The sequence below is a fragment of the Coenobita brevimanus genome, chromosome 101 (assembly GCF_032717465.1).
Source record: "Coenobita brevimanus isolate Jiangsu-jjx chromosome 101, ASM3271746v2, whole genome shotgun sequence".
In the NCBI taxonomy this organism is placed as follows: domain Eukaryota; kingdom Metazoa; phylum Arthropoda; class Malacostraca; order Decapoda; family Coenobitidae; genus Coenobita; species Coenobita brevimanus.
In genome coordinates, this window is record NC_137054.1 from 2,688,683 (window position 1) to 2,707,515 (window position 18,833).

An 18,833-nucleotide genomic window follows, 5' to 3' on the forward strand; every position below is an offset into this window, starting at 1 on the left:
GCGCATTAGAACTCCTTCATGCAATCCGCCTGCAGCTGCCACCTGACACGCTCAAACCAGTGTTTTGCATCACGGCCCTGACTCCATCAGCCTCTTTCCTTCCCTGTGCCGCACTACTCTCCATTTCCTTTGCACATTTACCTCTCTGCTGCCACCGCAAATGGATATTTTAAATTTTTTGGTAATTCATCTCTTTTTCCTTAACATCACATTGAGAATCACATTTATTCTTATCAACATTTACACTCAGCACGACGCTCAAACATCAAAATTCTGCTTAAGATAGCCAGGTACTTATTCACTATTAATACGTAGTACAGCACACCAGATATGAGATAGTCCTTCATTATTTAGTACTCTCCTCAACCATCCTATAGCACGAAAACATACTTCTCTCATACACCCATCCATATATATATATATATATATATATATATATATATATATATATATATATATATATATATATATATATATATAAAGCAACTATGGCGCCGTCACGCATTAGTTGATTTCAAAATCACTATCATGCACGGTCGTCCACACACACACACACACACACACACACACACACACACACACACACACACACACACACACACACACACAAGCACTCTCTCTCATTCTAATATCTGTTTCCCGTTACCCCAGTTTCTCCCTATCGCTGCCCCCCTTCCTCGCCCTCCAAGACTCGCACCCCATCTTCTCTATCCCTCTCATTTCCCTCTTCCGTTCTCCATTTCCATCTTCCCCTCTCCCATCTCATTCACTTTGCTTCCTCTCTGGTGTTTCTCTTCCTTCTCTTCCTCGTGCTTTGCATCTTGCTTTAATCTCTCCTTCCCTCTTCCTTGTTCTCGTACACGATTTTTATATTTGTACTTTTCAATCTGCGTTTGATATTTTCTTTTTTTATTACTCCTCATACTACGGTGTTAATTCATTCTTTCATTCGCTCATTCAATAATTTAGTCTCTCTCTCTCTCTCTTTCTCTCATCCCTGGTATATAAGTAATTGCGTCCATACTCTCTCCAAGATTTCCATCATAATTCTCACTCTCTCTGATTCCCTTCTAATTCCCTTATTCTCCTCCTCCTTCGTAATCCTGCTTTCATCTTATCTTGAATTATTCTTTTCTCTCTCCTTTGCTGTTGTCCTTCTATTATCTTTCTTCGTTGCAACACACGGTCTCTTTTTGTTTTGTTATTTTGAAAGTATCTTGTAATCCTATTTTTAATGTTTTTAGCTCTGTTCAGTGTATTTCAGGATTTTCTCTTTTTTCACCTCTCTCTCTCTCTCTCTCTCTCTCTCTCTCTCTCTCTCTCTCTCTCTCTCTCTCTCTCTCCGTCATTTTGTATTTTTCACCTCACTCCCTGTCCTTTACTCTCCCTCCTTTGTCATTTCTTTTACTCCCTCTCTAATTTTTCAACGTAGCCGTCCCCCTTCCTCCATTTCCATTTCTCTTATATTATTCCCTCTCGTCTCCCCTCTCATTCATGCATCCATTCATTCCCCTCCTCCCACCCATCTCTTCCTCCCTTCCTGATTTAGCTACCCTATTCCACTTCCTTCTTTCCCTTCTGTTCCCTCTTCCGAATCCAGTCCCTATGTTCTCTTCCTATTCCCTTCCTTTCTCTCATTCTCTTCGTACCTTCCCTTTGCCATTCCCATTCTTTTTTTATGTCACCTTATTCCCTGCCTCTTCTATTTTACCTCTCTCTTTCCCTTTCCCCTCACCCTCCCTCACCTCCCTCCATCCTTCTCATTCCTTTCCTCCCTCCCAGTTTTTCTCGCATATATTCTTACTTTTCCGCTCTCACTTTTTCCCTGCTTCCCTCCCTCTATTACTCCGTCCCTTCCTCCTTCCCTCCTAATTTCCCTCTTCCTCCTTCCCTAACTCACCCTGTTTATTCCCCCAATCCCTCCTTGACTCCCTCTATCCCTACTTACCCCCTTCTCCCCCTCCTCTTCTCTTTTCCCTGCTGGTCTCGATAACAAAGGCTTGGATCTCGTACGAACAGCCTTACTCTTCTCTTATTAGGCTCTCTCTAAATGTTTCCCGCGCTGATTGTCTCTCTTGCGTGCCTGTCCCTGGGTACGTGTGTGTGTGTGTGTGTGTGTGTGTGTGTGTGTGTGTGTGTGTGTGTGTGTTCATATTCTTCACCGCGACGCCCTTGTGTGCTTAGGAACAATCCCATCTACTTTCCAACCAGTCACGAAATGGAAATGATTTCTCTTGGAAGCGTATACTTTTCACTTCCCAAATATTCACCTTAAGTATTTTAGGTGGATTCTCGATATACACATATCAGGTGTAGCACAGAATGTTGGTGTAATGTCTTCCTCACATGAGTGTAAGCTCATTTCAAACGCACACACACACACACGCACACACACACACACACACACACACACACACACAGCATACCTTGTTATCCATCCACCCTCCCTCACACCCCCCCTCCCCTCCCTTCCCTCCCCCACACACAATAACCCTCAATCTCGTTGCATCAGTGCCTTTGCTACCAGAGATAAAAAATGCAACACACTGAATGCACAAGCGGGGCCCAAATGAGTTTTCAAAACAAGGGGTGGAAGCCTCACTTCTTTGGATGAACTGGAGTTAATTAAAAAAAATTCCAAGGTCTTTCCTACCCACGTTTCATTACCTCCATGTTAGAGCGAGCGAAGCGGGGGTGAGAGTGTGAGTGCTTAAGACAGCGGTCAATATTTGTGTTCGAAACAGCGAGTACACGAGAGAGAGAGAGAGAGAGAGAGAGAGAGAGAGAGAGAGAGAGAGAGAGAGAGAGAGAGAGAACTTTCTCTTGTGATGAAAAATGCAACATAGCAAATACAGAGCAAGGGCAGAGATACAATGCAACAGTCTTTTAAATATGTATGAAAAAAGAGCCATGAAACAGTTAACACGTTAAACAGATTGAGGAAGAAAAGCAATATTGGAAATACACTTAAAGCTAAATCTTCCCATAAATAAACGATTTTATTCAACTTATGATGGGTTTCCCGTAGTGATGGCTGTGTTATCAATTTCAGATGAGCAGGTAGTCTTAAAATAAATGCCATCATCAAGGGATGGCAGGAAGAAATAGGAAACAAGTAAAGTTACCTAAGGCGTTTTAAAAAAGACAATGACAGGTAAACGAGAAGACAGGGACGAGGAAGGGTGGACAAGGGGAATTTCTGAGTGTTTCAAACCCTATTGTTTTTAAAGCAATAGGGTTTGTTGTTTCATATAATGCCTAGCAAGATAATAATAAAGTTGAAGCAAGTAGTATGTACTGTATTTTGATTAGAAAGTTAAGAAAATCAAATGTTTGATATTTTACTTATTCATAGAGGGATTCTTTGTGAATGAAGTTTTACGAGGAAGGCCTACGGTCTTGGATCATAATTTCTTTATCAGGTCTTGTTTCACTAAGCTCTTGTTAACACCCACCTGACAAATAATCTCTACCACTACCCTCCACAATCGCCACTGACTCCTACTGTTAACTACCTACCACAAAATCTACCAGCATCCACCGCAGCTCCGACATTTAAACCACAGTAACCCGTAACGCAATCAACTGCCACTAACTTCTACCACTATCTTCTAACTCACACAACCACAACTATCACCATCACCAGTTCCATCACCGCTACCATCACATGAGCCAACACCACACTGACTATTACCATATCGTTAACCCTTCCAGCCACCAATCATTCCCACAACAAACACATTTAAGCCACTACCACCACCACCACAACCATCACTACCACCACATCAACCACCATCATCCCACAGCCGCCACCATAAATATTTCAAGCCACCTCTCATTCCCACCTGAGTATTCCCAGCTGTCACCGTCCCCACCACCACTACCCCCACCGCCACTACCCCCACCATTGACCTCTAACCTCTGTCTTGCAGCTGTGGGAACTGTCAGTGCGAGACGTGAGACAGAGCGATGCAGGGGTGTATGAATGCCAGGTGACGTCCCACCCACCAACATCCCTCTTCTTCATACTCAAGGTCGTAGGTAAGTAACACTTACGATTAACTATAATGTTTTATGTGTAATTAATGTATGGCTTATATATATATATATATATATATATATATATATATATATATATATATATATATATATATATATATATCTTTATCTATCTACATCTATCTATCTATCTATATATCTTTATCTATCTATCTATATCTATCTATCTATCTATCTATCTATATATATATATATTATGAGCACGAGTGAGATATACGGCACACTCTAATGTGATATTTGTAAAACCATATATGAAATGCAATCTTATAAGTTCAGTAATTGTGTTGTGAAATCCTCAGAAATAAAATGTGAGAGAAACTCGTGTTACATGATTACACTGGCAACATTACGTAAGCATCTATCGGAAAGAGACGAGAGATTTCCATTTTAATTTAAATGTGTAATATTAGCAAAAGACGGTACAAATGGACGAGGACAGTAAGAAATTTTTTAAAGAACACTGATTAATAAAATGGGACAGCTTTATGTTGGTATCCAAGTCTGATGCTGATTGTAAATCTGCAATTTGTAAACACACACACACACACACACACACACACACACACACACACACACACACACACACACACACACACACACACAGAGCATTGTTTTCATGCTTTACTAAAGAAGCAATTATTTTATATAGTCAAAAAAAACCTTCCCTCATGTGACGTATTAATTATTTTATTCTTGTTATCTGCAGACTCTTATATTAAGCATAGGATTTTTTTTTTTGCCTTGGGCGCGTTATATGGCCTTCATTAACCCATTCAACTAAAGCAACACTTCAGAGTTTAATAAAATCGGTTGACTCAGTTCGTAATAAGTTACAAGTGCAGTACGTTCACTGAATGAAGGCATTTAATTACAGTACAAACATGAAGAAATTCTGTAATCCCAGTTCGATGTAAGTGTCAAATCCTACCTTATGGTAACATTTTAAAACGACTTGACGGCATCCGACAGTTTGTTTCGGCATAAGGAGAGAATCAGATTGTGAGGGAATTAAAGGAGACAGTTTCTGACCCTCCGACTGGAAATGCCTTCCTTACATTTAGGGAAAAAAAAAGTCTGATGCCAGGAAGAAAAACAGAATAAATTAACATGACACTTGGTTGAAGGGGTTAAGAATATCAGACACCCACGGCAGCCTTTCCACAGCAAAATCTGATCAGGTCTCGCCATTCAGTATTTCATTTTCCTTTCTATATATATTTCCCAGCACTGAGGAGAGGAGACTGGGGTGTAGGAGAGGAGGGGTGTGTGGTGAGAGCTGGTGGGAGGGAGGGTAAAGGAAGGGAAGGGAAGGAGGGGGAAGAGAAATGAGGGAAGGGGATAGGAGATCTGAGGTGAGGGAAGGGAGATGGGTGGGGGAGAGGGGGGGATGAGTGAAGGTGGGAAGGAAGGTGGAAGAGAGGAAGGGGAGATGATGGGAGAGAGTAATGGAGGGAGACGGAGGGTGGGGGGGAGGGAGCTAAATCAAACTTTCTTCATCTGAGAGAATCCGCAGAAAACCAGCCCGGGACAGAAGCAGCAGAAACGCCATATTTCTCAAAAAGTCGAGCGAGAGAAAGGAAAAAGGAAAGCCAAAGTTGAGTGTGGATGTGGGGAGGGGTTGGGAAAGAAACTCATCATCATTAGTTTTGATTCCGCGTGTTGTGGCGGCCGGGTTGGTCGGTCTGCCTCGCTGCTGTTTTAATGAAGATTGTGTGCTTCCTGTTATGGAGCGGGAGCCGTGTGGTGCACTGGGTAGCACATTCAACTCACAACTTATAGAACCAGAGTTTGATTCATGGATCGCTCACATTGTTGGACTCAACCTGTTTCCCCCTGTCTTTGTTATTGTTCATCATTATCTGGTTGTTATCAGTTCATCATTATCTGGTTGTTATCAGTTCATCATTATCTGGTTGTTATCGTTCATCATTATCTGGTTGTTGGATCTCCCGCAAAACTGGCGGTTCCCATGCAAGCCGTCAATATCTGTTACTGCCTTTCCTGAACACCTGGCTATTTCGACTCTGGCCATAGTTTCTGTCACGAAATTTACTGATTTATTATCTCGATTCGTGTCATCATTATCTGTTATCCTGTTTCCTGAGGCAGTGCAGTTAGCAATGATACGGTGAGACCAGATTTGTTCCGTCTTCGCAATACCCTTCAAAGTTATCGTAAAACTGAGGGATTCCTTTTTTCCCTTCGCGGTACAAGTTTTAACCTTCATTGCATTCCCGTTTTTTTCTCTCCTTTTTATCTCATTCTTGGCCTTCCTCTCCGTCTGCTCTCTTCAACCTTCTTTCTTCTTTATCATTTCATCTCATTCTCTCCTTTTCGTTTCTTGACTCAGTTTTCGGCCTTCCTCTCCATTTCATTCTCGGTCTTCTCTGTCCTCATCTCATATTCCCTCTCCTACTCACCTTATTCTCGACATTCTTTCATTCAGCTCAGTCTTGCCCTTCCTTTCCTTACCTTATTCTTACCCTTCCCCACCTCATTCTCGGCCTACTACTCACTTCATCCTCAGTTTGCCTTGCCTAACCTTATTCTCGGTGTTGTTCTAATCTCATTCTCGGCCTACTTCTTCTCGCCTCAACCTCTGTCTGCCTTGTCTCAACTCATTCTCAGTATTCTCCTCACCTTATTCTTTCCACATGCTCTACACTTCATTTCTCCACCTCATACTCAGTTTTCCTTTCCTCCCCTCATCCTCGGTATGCCATTCGTTACGTCATTCTCACCACTTCGTCTCCTCGCCTCATTTGTAACTCTGCCTCGCCACTTCATTTCCCCTCCTCATCCTCGCGCTTCCCCTCCTCAGCTCATAAGGCAACCCCATAAACAAGTCGACGGAAGGAGATACCGTACATAGGGTTAAATTATGCGCACTGGTATACCTCACGTAGAAAGATAATGCCCTTATTATTCCCGCTTATTTTCTACGACCTCAAAGCCTTTTAAACTTGGGCTATTTTCATACTCCTTATCCTACTTATTATTCATTACCGTAGGGACCTTCCTCCTCATTATATTCTACTTAATATTCATCGCCGTAGGGACACCGGGGTCAGAAGTCTTACCTTCCGGGATCGTATTCGTCTTACTCGTCATTTTCCAAGCAATGACACCCATTACGTGTCCTTCGCGCAAGAGTATATCATGCAACGTGTCATTTTCCCCTCAGGCCAAATTGCAATGGCCATTGCCATAAAGTCGAGGGAATCTGCAGCTCATATATCACTAGAAGCACTACTCGAACAGGTAACAAAAAGAGGAAGGTACAGATAATAGACTTAGGTTAAAAAAAAAGAAAAAAGAAAAAAAGGACGTACTGATTTTATGCTTCAAGAAATGCTCGAAGAGGAATTATAGAAGAAAGCAGGGTTGACAAATATTTTGTCAAGGGAGTCTGCACTTATTTTTTCACTACCTGCACAATTCAATTACGTAGCAAGAACAGAGAAACTGTCGAAGGGGAATGTATGAAGGAAATAGCTTGGAGGCAAAATGTTCATTCCAAATTACAAGGCATCGCATTGAACTCTAGGCAATCATTTATCCATATTTCGTTACCATCTTACTTCAACTAGGGGGCAAAATAGAGGTACAAATGAAAGGCATATACAATGACAAGAAGAGACAGGAGTGTAACATTTAGTAGATGGAAGGCACAAGGTTAAGTCTTAGGAATATACTACCCCGTCTTCATTATCAGCAGGGGCCACTGAAATAATGTCTTCTGAATCCAGAACAGACATTTCACCACTATCACAAGTCAAGTGAAAGGATAGAGAGATGTGTAACAAACCCATCTCACAAGAAACGGTAAAAAGAGTGTCAAAAAAATATGAGGTTGATGCAGAAATTGCAAGGGCCATCGCAATATAGCCTAGGAAATCGGCAACCCATATTTCTGTAACATCATCACTAAAAATAGGAGTACAGAGTGAGGTGAAGTAGGAAGCAAGAAACGATGAAGAGGAAACAAAAGAAGAGGTTAGGGCCATATTGCAGGGTCGTCGCAATATAGTCAAGGGCATCTGCAACTCGTATTTCACTACCAGCACACTTCAGGTATGCAGACGTGTGAAGTTAAGGTAATGATGACACACACCAACCATAACAATATCCCACTCCCGTCATCGTGAGCGCGGGTGTAACAAGAGCAACAACAACAACATTAATAATAATAATAATAATAATAATAATAACGATGATGATGATGATGATGGACTGTAAGTAATCTCAGTAGGTTGGTACCAGCTATTGGGATCCTCTTTCTGTTCATTTTCGACACTGTTCGAGTAAGAACACAATACATCATCCAAAATTTTGTGTGTAAAATTCTTGCCGCACTTGGCTAATAGGCCTGCTTAAGGATCACCAAACACGTTACATTCTCATATGTTGAACCAATCGTGGCATGTCAAACCACTCTGAAACTGTCATGAAAACTGCCTTCCATTAGTGCCATATTCTCCCCCCAAAGAGCAAAATATTGCCGAAAAACACCAAAAACATTTCCACTACGCACGAGCAAAGCAGCTACTGAGTCAGCCATGGCATGCCGCGTATTTCTGAAGCTGTCATGAAACTGCTCACCAGCAATACCAAAAAAAAGCTCAATGTAACCCCAAAAGGCCAGTTATACATCCTTGCTTGCTAGAATACGTTTCACATCTATGGTATGGACGCCTGTTTAATTATATAATATTACAGTAGTAGAGTGATGGCACGGCATTCATTTGTTTTACTTTTGTTTGTGTGTGTGAATGTACCAATTTACCTACAGATAATGGCTTTACGTAATACCATTAAAGTAAAAACATGGCTTCACATACACACTGAATGACAACCTATCACAGTATACTGTGTTTAGTAGCCCAACCAGATATCATAGTACAAATTGAGAAGCTCTTCATTCAATGAATTTTTCTGTTTGCTATAGTAAAAAAAGACCTGGGCTGTCGCATATCTTCTGAGGCGTTAATGGAATCCTGAACTCGACCGTAGCTTCTATTCCTAACCATCTCCCCCATCTTCCAGAGGCCCGGGCGGTGCTGCAGGGTGGGCCGGACATGCATGTGCAAACAGGTGCAACACTACGCCTGCACTGCACCCTGCACCACGCCACCGAGACTCCGGAGTTCATCTTCTGGTACCACAACGGCAGCATGATCAACTACGCACCTCGCCGCCCGCTGAAGGTGGTGAAGCACCAGTACAAAAGCGTGCTAGTCATCTCGGACGTGAGGTGGGATGACGCAGGACACTACCGATGTGAACCGCATATGGCACGAGAGGCTAACCTCACACTACACGTTGTCGCTGGTAAGATCGAGTTTTTCTTTGTATAGTAGTTATAGTTTATGTGTCCTTTCTATTTCTCAGCCAACTTTATACAATATGTGTCTGCTGGTAAGTTTATACATTTATCGTCGTCATTACTGTTCTTATGTCATAGTCCATGTTGTCGCTTGTAAATGTTTACTTCTTTATCTTTATAATAGTTTCTCATCTTTTTATTTTCCCGGTAACGTCAAACTGCACATTGCTGCGAGTAATGTGTAAATTACGTATTTATTTATTTATTTAATTCGTTGTTTGTTTACTGTATACTTCCGCTGGTGGTGTTTACTATTGTGGTGTAACTTTATTCGGCTATTTATTTACATTTTTTGCTTTCTCATTCACCTAATACGACACGTTACTCTACTCTTATCTGATTTACTTATTATATTATGTATTCATTTTTATATCTCTGCTAACCTTACACTACATGTAGTTACCGGTAAGGCAACGTGTCCTTACTTTTTTCTGTACAGTTGTATATTTTATTTGCTTACTTCCCTGGTAACCTTACACTCAACATCGATGCTGATCACTCCTATATTAAGATCTGAGATAGAAGAACTGGAGGACGGATCGATAAACATCTGAATCGAAGAGTTTGGGTAGTATGGGGAAAGGAAAAGGACGCTGGGGAAGACAGGCTGAATGATAACAGATAACATATAAACATAAAGTAACCCTTAGAAGACACAAAACCACTCATAAGCTAATAGAACAATCCACGAGTAGACAGAATACTGAAAATATCTTTCTTCGGAATGTTAATGTATGAAAAAACAAAAATACATTGCTTTAACTCCATCAGCACGAGATCAACAGTACGTTTTATTCTTGCTACCTAAAGACGATTATATTTTGCTTAGCGTAACAACAAAGCAGAGAAAGGGTTAACTAGAGCTATAACTAAACCCTGTACTTCGAAAAATCTGGTCTAAACAAAATGATCTTCAGGCAGCATAACTGATTTCTTAAATAGACGTCTTGTGGTTGAAGGTGTTTAGAGTACTGTGTGAGGTAAGTTAGCAAAATGGAGAATACAGTGGTTGTTAAGGGATCCTTGAGGGGAAAAATTGGTAACTGAAGGGCGACGTAAGCAGTGGCAAAGGCTCGGGATTTTTTTTTTTTTTACATAGAAGAGTTAGAGTTGAGGAAAAAGTTTGTTAAGAATATTCCTTTCACTGTGAGTTTGTGAAATATTTTGGTGGCACTGACATTGCGCTGAAGGAGTGAAATTCCACACAGGCAGCTAGAAAAGAACTCATAGTTTGAAAATAGCAGAACTCTTTCAACCAACTTTTTTTTTTTTTTTTTTAGATCACTTGGTTGCTCTGTACAGACCGCTTTATTCAGCTTGGGATACAATCTTCGAGCCGGTGGTGTGAAATGCAGCCTTGTTAATCTCTTCACTGCTAGGTTGCTTTGTTAAACTTAATACAATCCCCTGAAAGTAGGAAAAGTATGCCTGTAAAATAAGTAACATGATTCAAGGGGACACACACACACACACACACAAAGTTGGTTGCCGCGGTGTACCTACTTTATTCAGGACAAAGGAATTGTGTGGGCTGGAGGAAAAGTTGGCTGTATCGAGGCAAGTTACAGAATAAATGTACTTGAAGTTCTTAGTGCGGAGGAGGGGGCATGTGCGATTATGATGTGAGAGCTCTTTCGGTGGAAGGAAGAAAGGAGGGAAGGAAGTTAGGAAGGAACGAAGGTAGATAAGTAGAAAGGAACAAAAAAGAAGGATGGATGATAGGAAGAAAGAAGGAAAGAGGGAAGGGGGGATGAATGAATGAGTGACTGAAAGGAAAGGGACGAAGGAAGGGGGAATGAAGGAGAGAGGGGGGGGGGCGGAATGAGAGTTTTCTAGCTGAGAAAAGATCGAATGAAGTGGGTGATGGAGAGGAAGAAGGAAAGGGGAGGAGGGAAAAGATGGGAGAAAGGAGGGGAAGCAAGTTACAGAATATACTGTATATACATAAACTACGAAGAAGGAAGAAAGGTATATACAAGATATTACTGTTGGAGAGTTTTATAAGGAAGGAATGTGAGGAAGAAAGAATGAAGGATGGAAGGAAATGGGATGAAGAAGGGTAGGAAGAAGTGAAGGAGGAACAGACTGCGATGATGAAGGAAAGTACGGAGGAGGGAACGAATGGGAGGATGTGAGAGAAAAGGAGGGACGAATTGGAGGCATGATATAAAGAGTAAGATGGAAGGAGAAAAGAGAGGAATGACGAAGGGGAGGAAGGAAGGAAAGAAGGGTGAACGGAAAGAAAAAAACAAGGTAGACTGACTGAATGGATAAACAAAAATTGAAAGGAAGGAAGGATGGACAGAGGTGGGGAGGGAAGAAACGAAATGAGATGAGAAAGAGAGGAAATGCAAGAAGGCGTTTGGAAGGGAGAAATAATTGCATATGGGAGCGGAAAAGGGGAGGGTGAAAATTGGGTAGGGCGAAAGAGGAGAATGAAGAAAAAAAGAAAAAGAGAAAGAATAAATGAAAATAAAACGGCATGCAGACATACAGAGAGGAAACCAAGGAAGATGATAATAGGAAGGAGTATTTGGAGAGAATGCTGAGTGAAATCTGGGAATATAAGAAGGAAGAAAAATGTTGGGAGAAGGGAGGAAGGAGAGAAGGAGGTGGGAGGTAAAGATTAAACTAAGGAAGCATGGATGAGGTGACGGAATGCGGATGGAAGAATGGAGGTAATGAAAGTGAAAGAAAGGATGGAGCTAGGATGGAACACTAGAGGAAAGATGTCACTGAGGGAAGGAAGAAGGGAAGCGTGGAAATGGGGGAGAGAGAGAAATAGCAGAGAGTTTGAGAAATTAAGTATGGAGATAAGGAACGAGGATATGAGGAAAGAAAACAGGAAGATAAAAGTAATGGAAGGAGGAAGGGAGAGAAGTAGGAGAATGATGCTGAAGGAAATAGAGAAGACGAGAAGTGAATAGAAGGGGAGAAAGTAATAGAGGAGGAAGAGACCGATGATGGATTGTGAGAGGGTGGAAGAAGGGAAAGCAATGTAAGACAGAGGATGGAAGGAGGGGCGCAGGAGAAATGACAAAGAAGAAATACGATGAAAAAGGAGAAGGAAAGGAAGGAAAGGGAAAAAGAAGGGGAGGGGGAGCGTGGAAGAGGTTAATTTAGACAGAACTAAGGGGTACAAGATAGGATAAAAAAAAAAAAAAAAAAAAAAAAGGAAAGTGCAGAAAAAAAAAAATCTAAAATGGCGAGTGATACGCACACACACACACACACACACACACACACACACACACACACACACACACACACAGGCAGATCTAGATAAAGACACAAAGATGGACTGAAAACGAAAAAGAGAATTAAAGAGAAACGTCGAAAGTAAATATCAAAAAAGGAAAGAAAAAGATGAGGGGCGGAAAAAAGGGATAAAACGATTTTGCACAGGAGAGGTAATATGTCGGGAAAAGAAGGTAATACAAATGAACAACGGAAAGTGAAGGAAGATAACATAAAGATGCCGAAATGAAGGAAGAAAACACGAAGAAGAAATGAAATACAAAAGGAAAAAGAAATCTGAAAGAAAGGAAGGAGGGACGTGAGAAATATGTCACGCCAAAAGGAAGCCAGCAAGCAGGCCAATAAATGAAAAATAATGGAGGACATGTGTTAGGGGATGTGGCTGCTTGTGATGATTACTTATATGAAAGGGGTAATAAAAGATGAGAAAATAAAAGCATACAGAAGGGCGAAAATTTAAGAAGAAAAAAAAAAAGAAAGAAAGAAAGAAGGAAGCAGGAAATACAGTACAGGGGAAACAAAAAGGTGCATTCAGAGAGTAAAATACCTTTGCTTACCAACTGGTTTAAGGGCCAAGCATCTGACTTTGCCCTGTGCCTCAACCTATAACCAATTGCTCTGATAACTGAGGTACTTCATTCTTGCCTGACTGTTAACCTTTCCGCCAAGTTTCGTTCAAATCGGATCAGCATTGTTCAAGGTGACTGATCTGCCATCTTGACCTTTGACCTCTCCCTGTGACCTTGACCTCTGGCTAAGTCGTCCTAAAATCCAGTCCCTATGATATGCCCTTTCCTGAACCCGTCCACAAACTTTGATGTAAATCGGATAAAAATGTATAAGGCGACTTTATCATGTGAACTTGACTTTTCTTGTTCTAATTTTTTTTTTCCCCCGACTCTGAGCATAGGCTTCACAGCCTGTTCCAAAGGCCCAGTAGTCCTCCTACATACCATGCACCTCTACATGTCACCACTTCGGCGCTAACACCCACAGTCCATATTAAGTACATGCTAGGACTGTCTCATACGGGACTGGTGTATTGGTACTAGCGGGGGTATTTTTATGACATGTCGGCGGGTCTCCTGGTAGATCAGTAAAGCCTCCTTTTATGATATTACTGGACCTCAACACTTCAAACAAGTATGGTCCAAACGAAAACAAAACTGTGCAGGTTTTTGTTTGTTTGTTCACGTACGACACACAGGTCAAAATCTGTCCCTGCTCTGTGACCCTGACCACTGGTTGTTCTGAGTATCAAGTCGCTTCGTTGTTGCCTTAACCTCAAGCCTTCCCTATAAGTTTGATATAAGATTGTTTCATTTAATGCAAGGAAAACTAAATATATCAATCTTACTGTAGACAGATCCTGCCTGACTTCTATATTACCTTCAATGCAACCAATATTCATATCTCTAAGATATCGAAATTCTTGGGTCATTGCTTAATAGTACTTTCAGTTGGACCCGTCATGTTAGATCACTTACTAAAACCGTCTCAAAGAAATATGGAATATTGGACAGAGTCCTTGACTTCGTCACTGACGAGCAGTTAGCCATAACTTCCAAGTCATGTCAAGAGTAATGTGCTCTCTCACCTTTAATAATGCTCACCTTTGAGTTATTTTGTTAACACACACACACAAGCAAAACAAGATACCCGCTAAGGCTTCGCGAGCACGGTATAATATGACGTGCCTTAGGTGAGAGGAAGAAAAAAAAAAGAAAGAAAGAAAGATTCAGAGGAAACAAATAAGAAGAAGAAATGAATCAAAGAAACAAGGAAATTAATGAGAAATAATGAAGGACATGAGTTAGGAAAAATGGCTGTCTGATAAGTGTATGTGGAAAAGAAGTAATATATGCAGAAAGACAGGAAACAGAGAAAAAAGATGAAAAAGGAAAGAAGTGGCTGGAAGAAACGTAAGGATATGAATGACCAAAAAACAACGGGTATCAGTTAGTGGGACATAACTGCGACTGCTGATTACATAATATACCGTAGTAAAGGTGAAGGAATCGTGACAATGTAAATACTGTAGAAGGAAAAGAGGAGGAGGAAAGGAAGAAGAGAAGAAAAAAGAAGTAAGAGGGAGGAAGTGTGACAGGCTATGACACTGTGACTGTGTATGGTGATTACATACGGAAATGACGACAGATACGTACAAACACTGAGAATAAAGAAAAGAAACAGAGAGATGAAAGAAGAGGCGGAAGAAGGAAGAGGAGGGAGGAGACCCACGAGAGCAACTAAAAAAAGATGGAAGCCATTAGTTTGCGGATGTTCCTGCTTGATAACAACTGGGAAAGCGGTGATAAAAGCAGGAAGAAAAAGCAGGAACATGGAGAAGGAAGAAGGAAGTTCTGAGACGGAAGTAAGGATGCATGGAAAATAAATGAGAAATAAGGCAGAACATGAGTCAGTGGCTATGATTGTGTGTGATGATTACATACGACCGAATGACAAACAGTGAATAGGCATGTGAGGCCAGGGTAGCCAAGGCAGGGGGATGGAAGGGAAGGTTGCTGGGAAAGAAAGGAGGAATAAATGGGATGTTATTTGGGAAGTAATGGGATGTTGGTGGGGAGAAACTTGGAAGGAAAGGGAAATGGATGTGAAAGTGTGGTGCTGCTTGGAAAAGTATTTGGAGAAGGAGCGGTGTTGATGAGGAGAGGAAATTGGGAAGAAATGGGAAATGGATGGGGAAGAGATGCGGAGAGAAAATGGGGTGTTCGATTAGGAAAGGATATGGGGATGAAGGGCAGTGGTGATGGGGAAGGAAAATGGGGAAGAAAGGGGATGATGGAGAGGAAGTAAAATAGTGAAGAAATGGGAGTTGCTGGGAATGAGATATGGGGATAAGTGCGGTGATGCTGGAGATGAGGAAGACAGAGAAAAAGAAATGGGGTGATGATGGGAAAGACAGAAGGAAGAAATGGAGTGTTGCTGAGGAAGATAGAAGAAGTGGGGTGTTGTTGGGGAAAAGACAGGGAAGAAAAAGGGTGTAAGATAGAGAGAAGAAAAGAGACGTTGTTGAGGACGACAGAGAAGAAAATGGGGTGTTGATGGGGAAGCTAGAGGGAAGAAATTGGGTGATGCTCGGGAGGAAATGGGTTTTTGATGGAGAAGATAGAAGGAAGAAATGAGATGTTGATGCGGAAAAGAAATGAAGAAGAAATGGAATGCATAGGTGGAAAATAGGAAAGAAATGGGATGATGATGGAGACTGAAAGAATATCGCTGGGGAAGGAAAAGAAATTGTTAGGGAAGGAAAGAAGGAATGTTGGGGAAGGAAAGGAGAGTGGCTGAGGAAGGAAAAGTGGACTGGTTGAGAAGGACAGATGAGTTGCTGGAGAAATAAAGGTTAGTTGTTAGAGGAAAGAAATGCACAGCTGCTGACGAAGGGCAAAAAAGTTGTTGCTGGCAAAGAAATGGTGACTTGCTGGGAGATGGAATGAAGAGTTGTTGAGCAATGAAAAGAGAGTTACCGGGAATAAGGAGGAGAATTGGTGGGGAAAGAAACTGGGGGGAGGGGGGTTGTTGGGGAAGGAAAGGAACGGTTGGTGGGAAACTGGATTGCTTTAAGGGATGAGCTAGGTCAGAAATGGGGAACTGCATGGGGAAATAAATGAGTGTTGCCTGGGGTAAGAATATGGCGTGGTGTGGGCAGTGTAAATCGTAGTAATGTTGTAGGAAATATATATTGCTTGAACATGAGGCGCTTTACCGGGAATCAGAGAATTTATTAACTTCTCCGCCCTGATGACAGTAAGTAAGAAGATTTGCGGTATGTTTAGACTTTCATGGTCACAGCTTCTTGATAGTGTGTGTGTGTGTGTGTGTGTGTGTGTGTGTGTGTGTGTGTGTGTGTGTGTGTGTGTGTGTGTGTGTGTAGTATGAACAAAGACCTCTGCGTGTTTGGTAAGAGGATATCTGTATATTCTGAAGAAAGATCAGTATCATTATAAACGTGTTATGAGAAAAAATCTCGGTGTTCTATCGAAATATCAGTATGGTATGAATGTGCTTACGGAAGATCTGTTTTAATGCTCATAAAGTCTTATAATTACAACACAACAAAGCTGCTCTCTATAAAATTATCCATGCCTTTTCCTGTATTTATCAGTCCGTTCAGTACGATGACATCTGTTCTGTTTTACACCCGGTATATCCAGATGGTCTTAGTCTTCCAGATGGTTTTAGTACTCATACCGGTAGTGGGTTGTTTTTACAATGAAAGACATCAAGCAGACTGTGTTATATTCACTTCATTACCAGTGGTTTCCTGTTATTTTGCTAAAATCGTCTGTAAGCATTAATAAGAAACTGAAACAGACGTCACTGATTTGAAAGTGTTCAAGGCACAAGAAGACACAGTGAATCATGCTCTAGGGGGAAAATATATCAGTGAATCATGACATTGTAACAAGAATACATTATGAGGTCTGAAAAAACTGGCCCTGAAAGGTTTGAGGTCACAGAAATGAATTAATATAATAATACTCTTTGGGAAGGTTCTGAAAAAGCAAAAACTGACATTTGGAAAGTGTCTCACATACTTTAAAACGCTGCTTCAGAATGACTGGAGCTCTAGGCCGGAAGGAGACTGATTAACCTCATGGTGCGATGATAAAGTGAATTGAATTAGTGGGGGAAGCAAGGGCAAGCTGAATAAAATCGCATGTTGAAAGTGATTTAAGAGACTTCCAATTACAAGCAGCAATTAAGTGGACGTAATGCTTTGTACCTTGACACACTATCCCCGAATAATTAGAGGTGGTAATAGAGAAGACGTGATGTTATTCACTGGGAAGATTGCACCAGCGAACCAAATAATTAAAGATGATTAGTATGACATCTTTTGAAATGTCGGATCGTAAATCTGATTAAAGGGTGATGAAGAGAATTAAATGATTATCAATACAAAAGATCGCGCTGACTTTAACCTCTTCAGCCCAACGAACTCTACTTTTATTCTGGACAACACAAAACGATTTCTTCCACCACAGAAAAACACCAGGTGAAGGGGTTAATATGGTTTAAAATCAATGAGTATAATGTCACTTCCTCTGAGCCCTGGAGGTCGTAAGCAGGAAGCAAAGAGGACAGAGTAAAATATCACATCAGCAACACCACTTGAAGATTGTTCCAGATATCTAATGCTTGGAAAATCCGCTTCTATATGCTGGAGCTCGTAGGCAAGAAAAATGAGAACTAGGGGAGAGGTACAGGAGACAGGGCCGGTAAAAGATCGCGTCACCATCATTAACGATTTATTGGCATGGTATTTTGAGAGAGAGAGAGAGAGAGAGAGAGAGAGAGAGAGAGAGAGAGAGAGAGAGAGAGAGAGAGTTGAACAAGCACAATTTCATCACCAGAAATCATTACACAGGACATAGTGTAACGCCTTGTAAAGTAGTCGACAAGAAAAATGGTCGGAGATATCGAAGAGAGAGGAAAAACGCGTTAATTAAAGACCGATCACTCAATATGAATGACGCTGAAGGCCATCAATTCAATTATAAACGTGAAAAATATGCCACTAAAAATCTGGAGGAGGTATGCAAGAAGAAAGATGATAAGGAGGAAGAAGTGAGAGACCGATTTATAAAAACTGATCCCTTGGTTAATAATCACGCTAGATATTGAGTAATTTACAGCAGATTATATTGTGATAAGCTTGGAAAATCGTGAAAGGCTGGAGGTCGTAAAAAGTAGATAAATTCACATGCCTGGATAATTTGGTTCCGAAAGAGTGGAGGTCGTAAACAGGCTGAAATTAAAAGCAGGAATGAGGCGAGCAAGGTCTCACTAACGAAAGCCCAGATCAATCAACACTAACAACCGGGCTGGCAATAGTGTAACACCTTGTACTCCGCCCCCCACTCTGCCCCCTGCCCCCCCTTCCATCAAAGCCACGCCCCCTCCCCTCTCCCCAGTTCTCCCATCCTCCAGGCCCACTCCCCCTCTTCTCACCCCGTCCCCCTTTCACTCAATCCACCCCTGTACATACTCCCCACCCCCCTTCCCCATTGCTCACCCCCTTACCCTCCACCCTTTATCCGCCCTGCTCTCCCCCTTCCATCGCCACAATCGCCTGACCTCCCCCCCATAATCACACGACCTCACA

The 18,833-nt window shown here is 41.6% G+C and overlaps 1 protein-coding gene across 1 annotated transcript in view; it reads left to right on the forward strand.

The window, feature by feature from the left end:
* The window catches only part of LOC145414888 (zwei Ig domain protein zig-8-like), a 548,874-nt gene that overhangs the window by 458,628 nt on the left and 71,413 nt on the right, over positions 1-18,833 (forward strand). The window contains exons 4-5 of the mRNA XM_080284305.1: positions 3,933-4,041; positions 9,106-9,390. Coding sequence (XP_080140431.1) covers positions 3,933-4,041; positions 9,106-9,390 — 394 coding nt within the window. The remainder of the gene's footprint in view (positions 1-3,932; positions 4,042-9,105; positions 9,391-18,833) is intronic.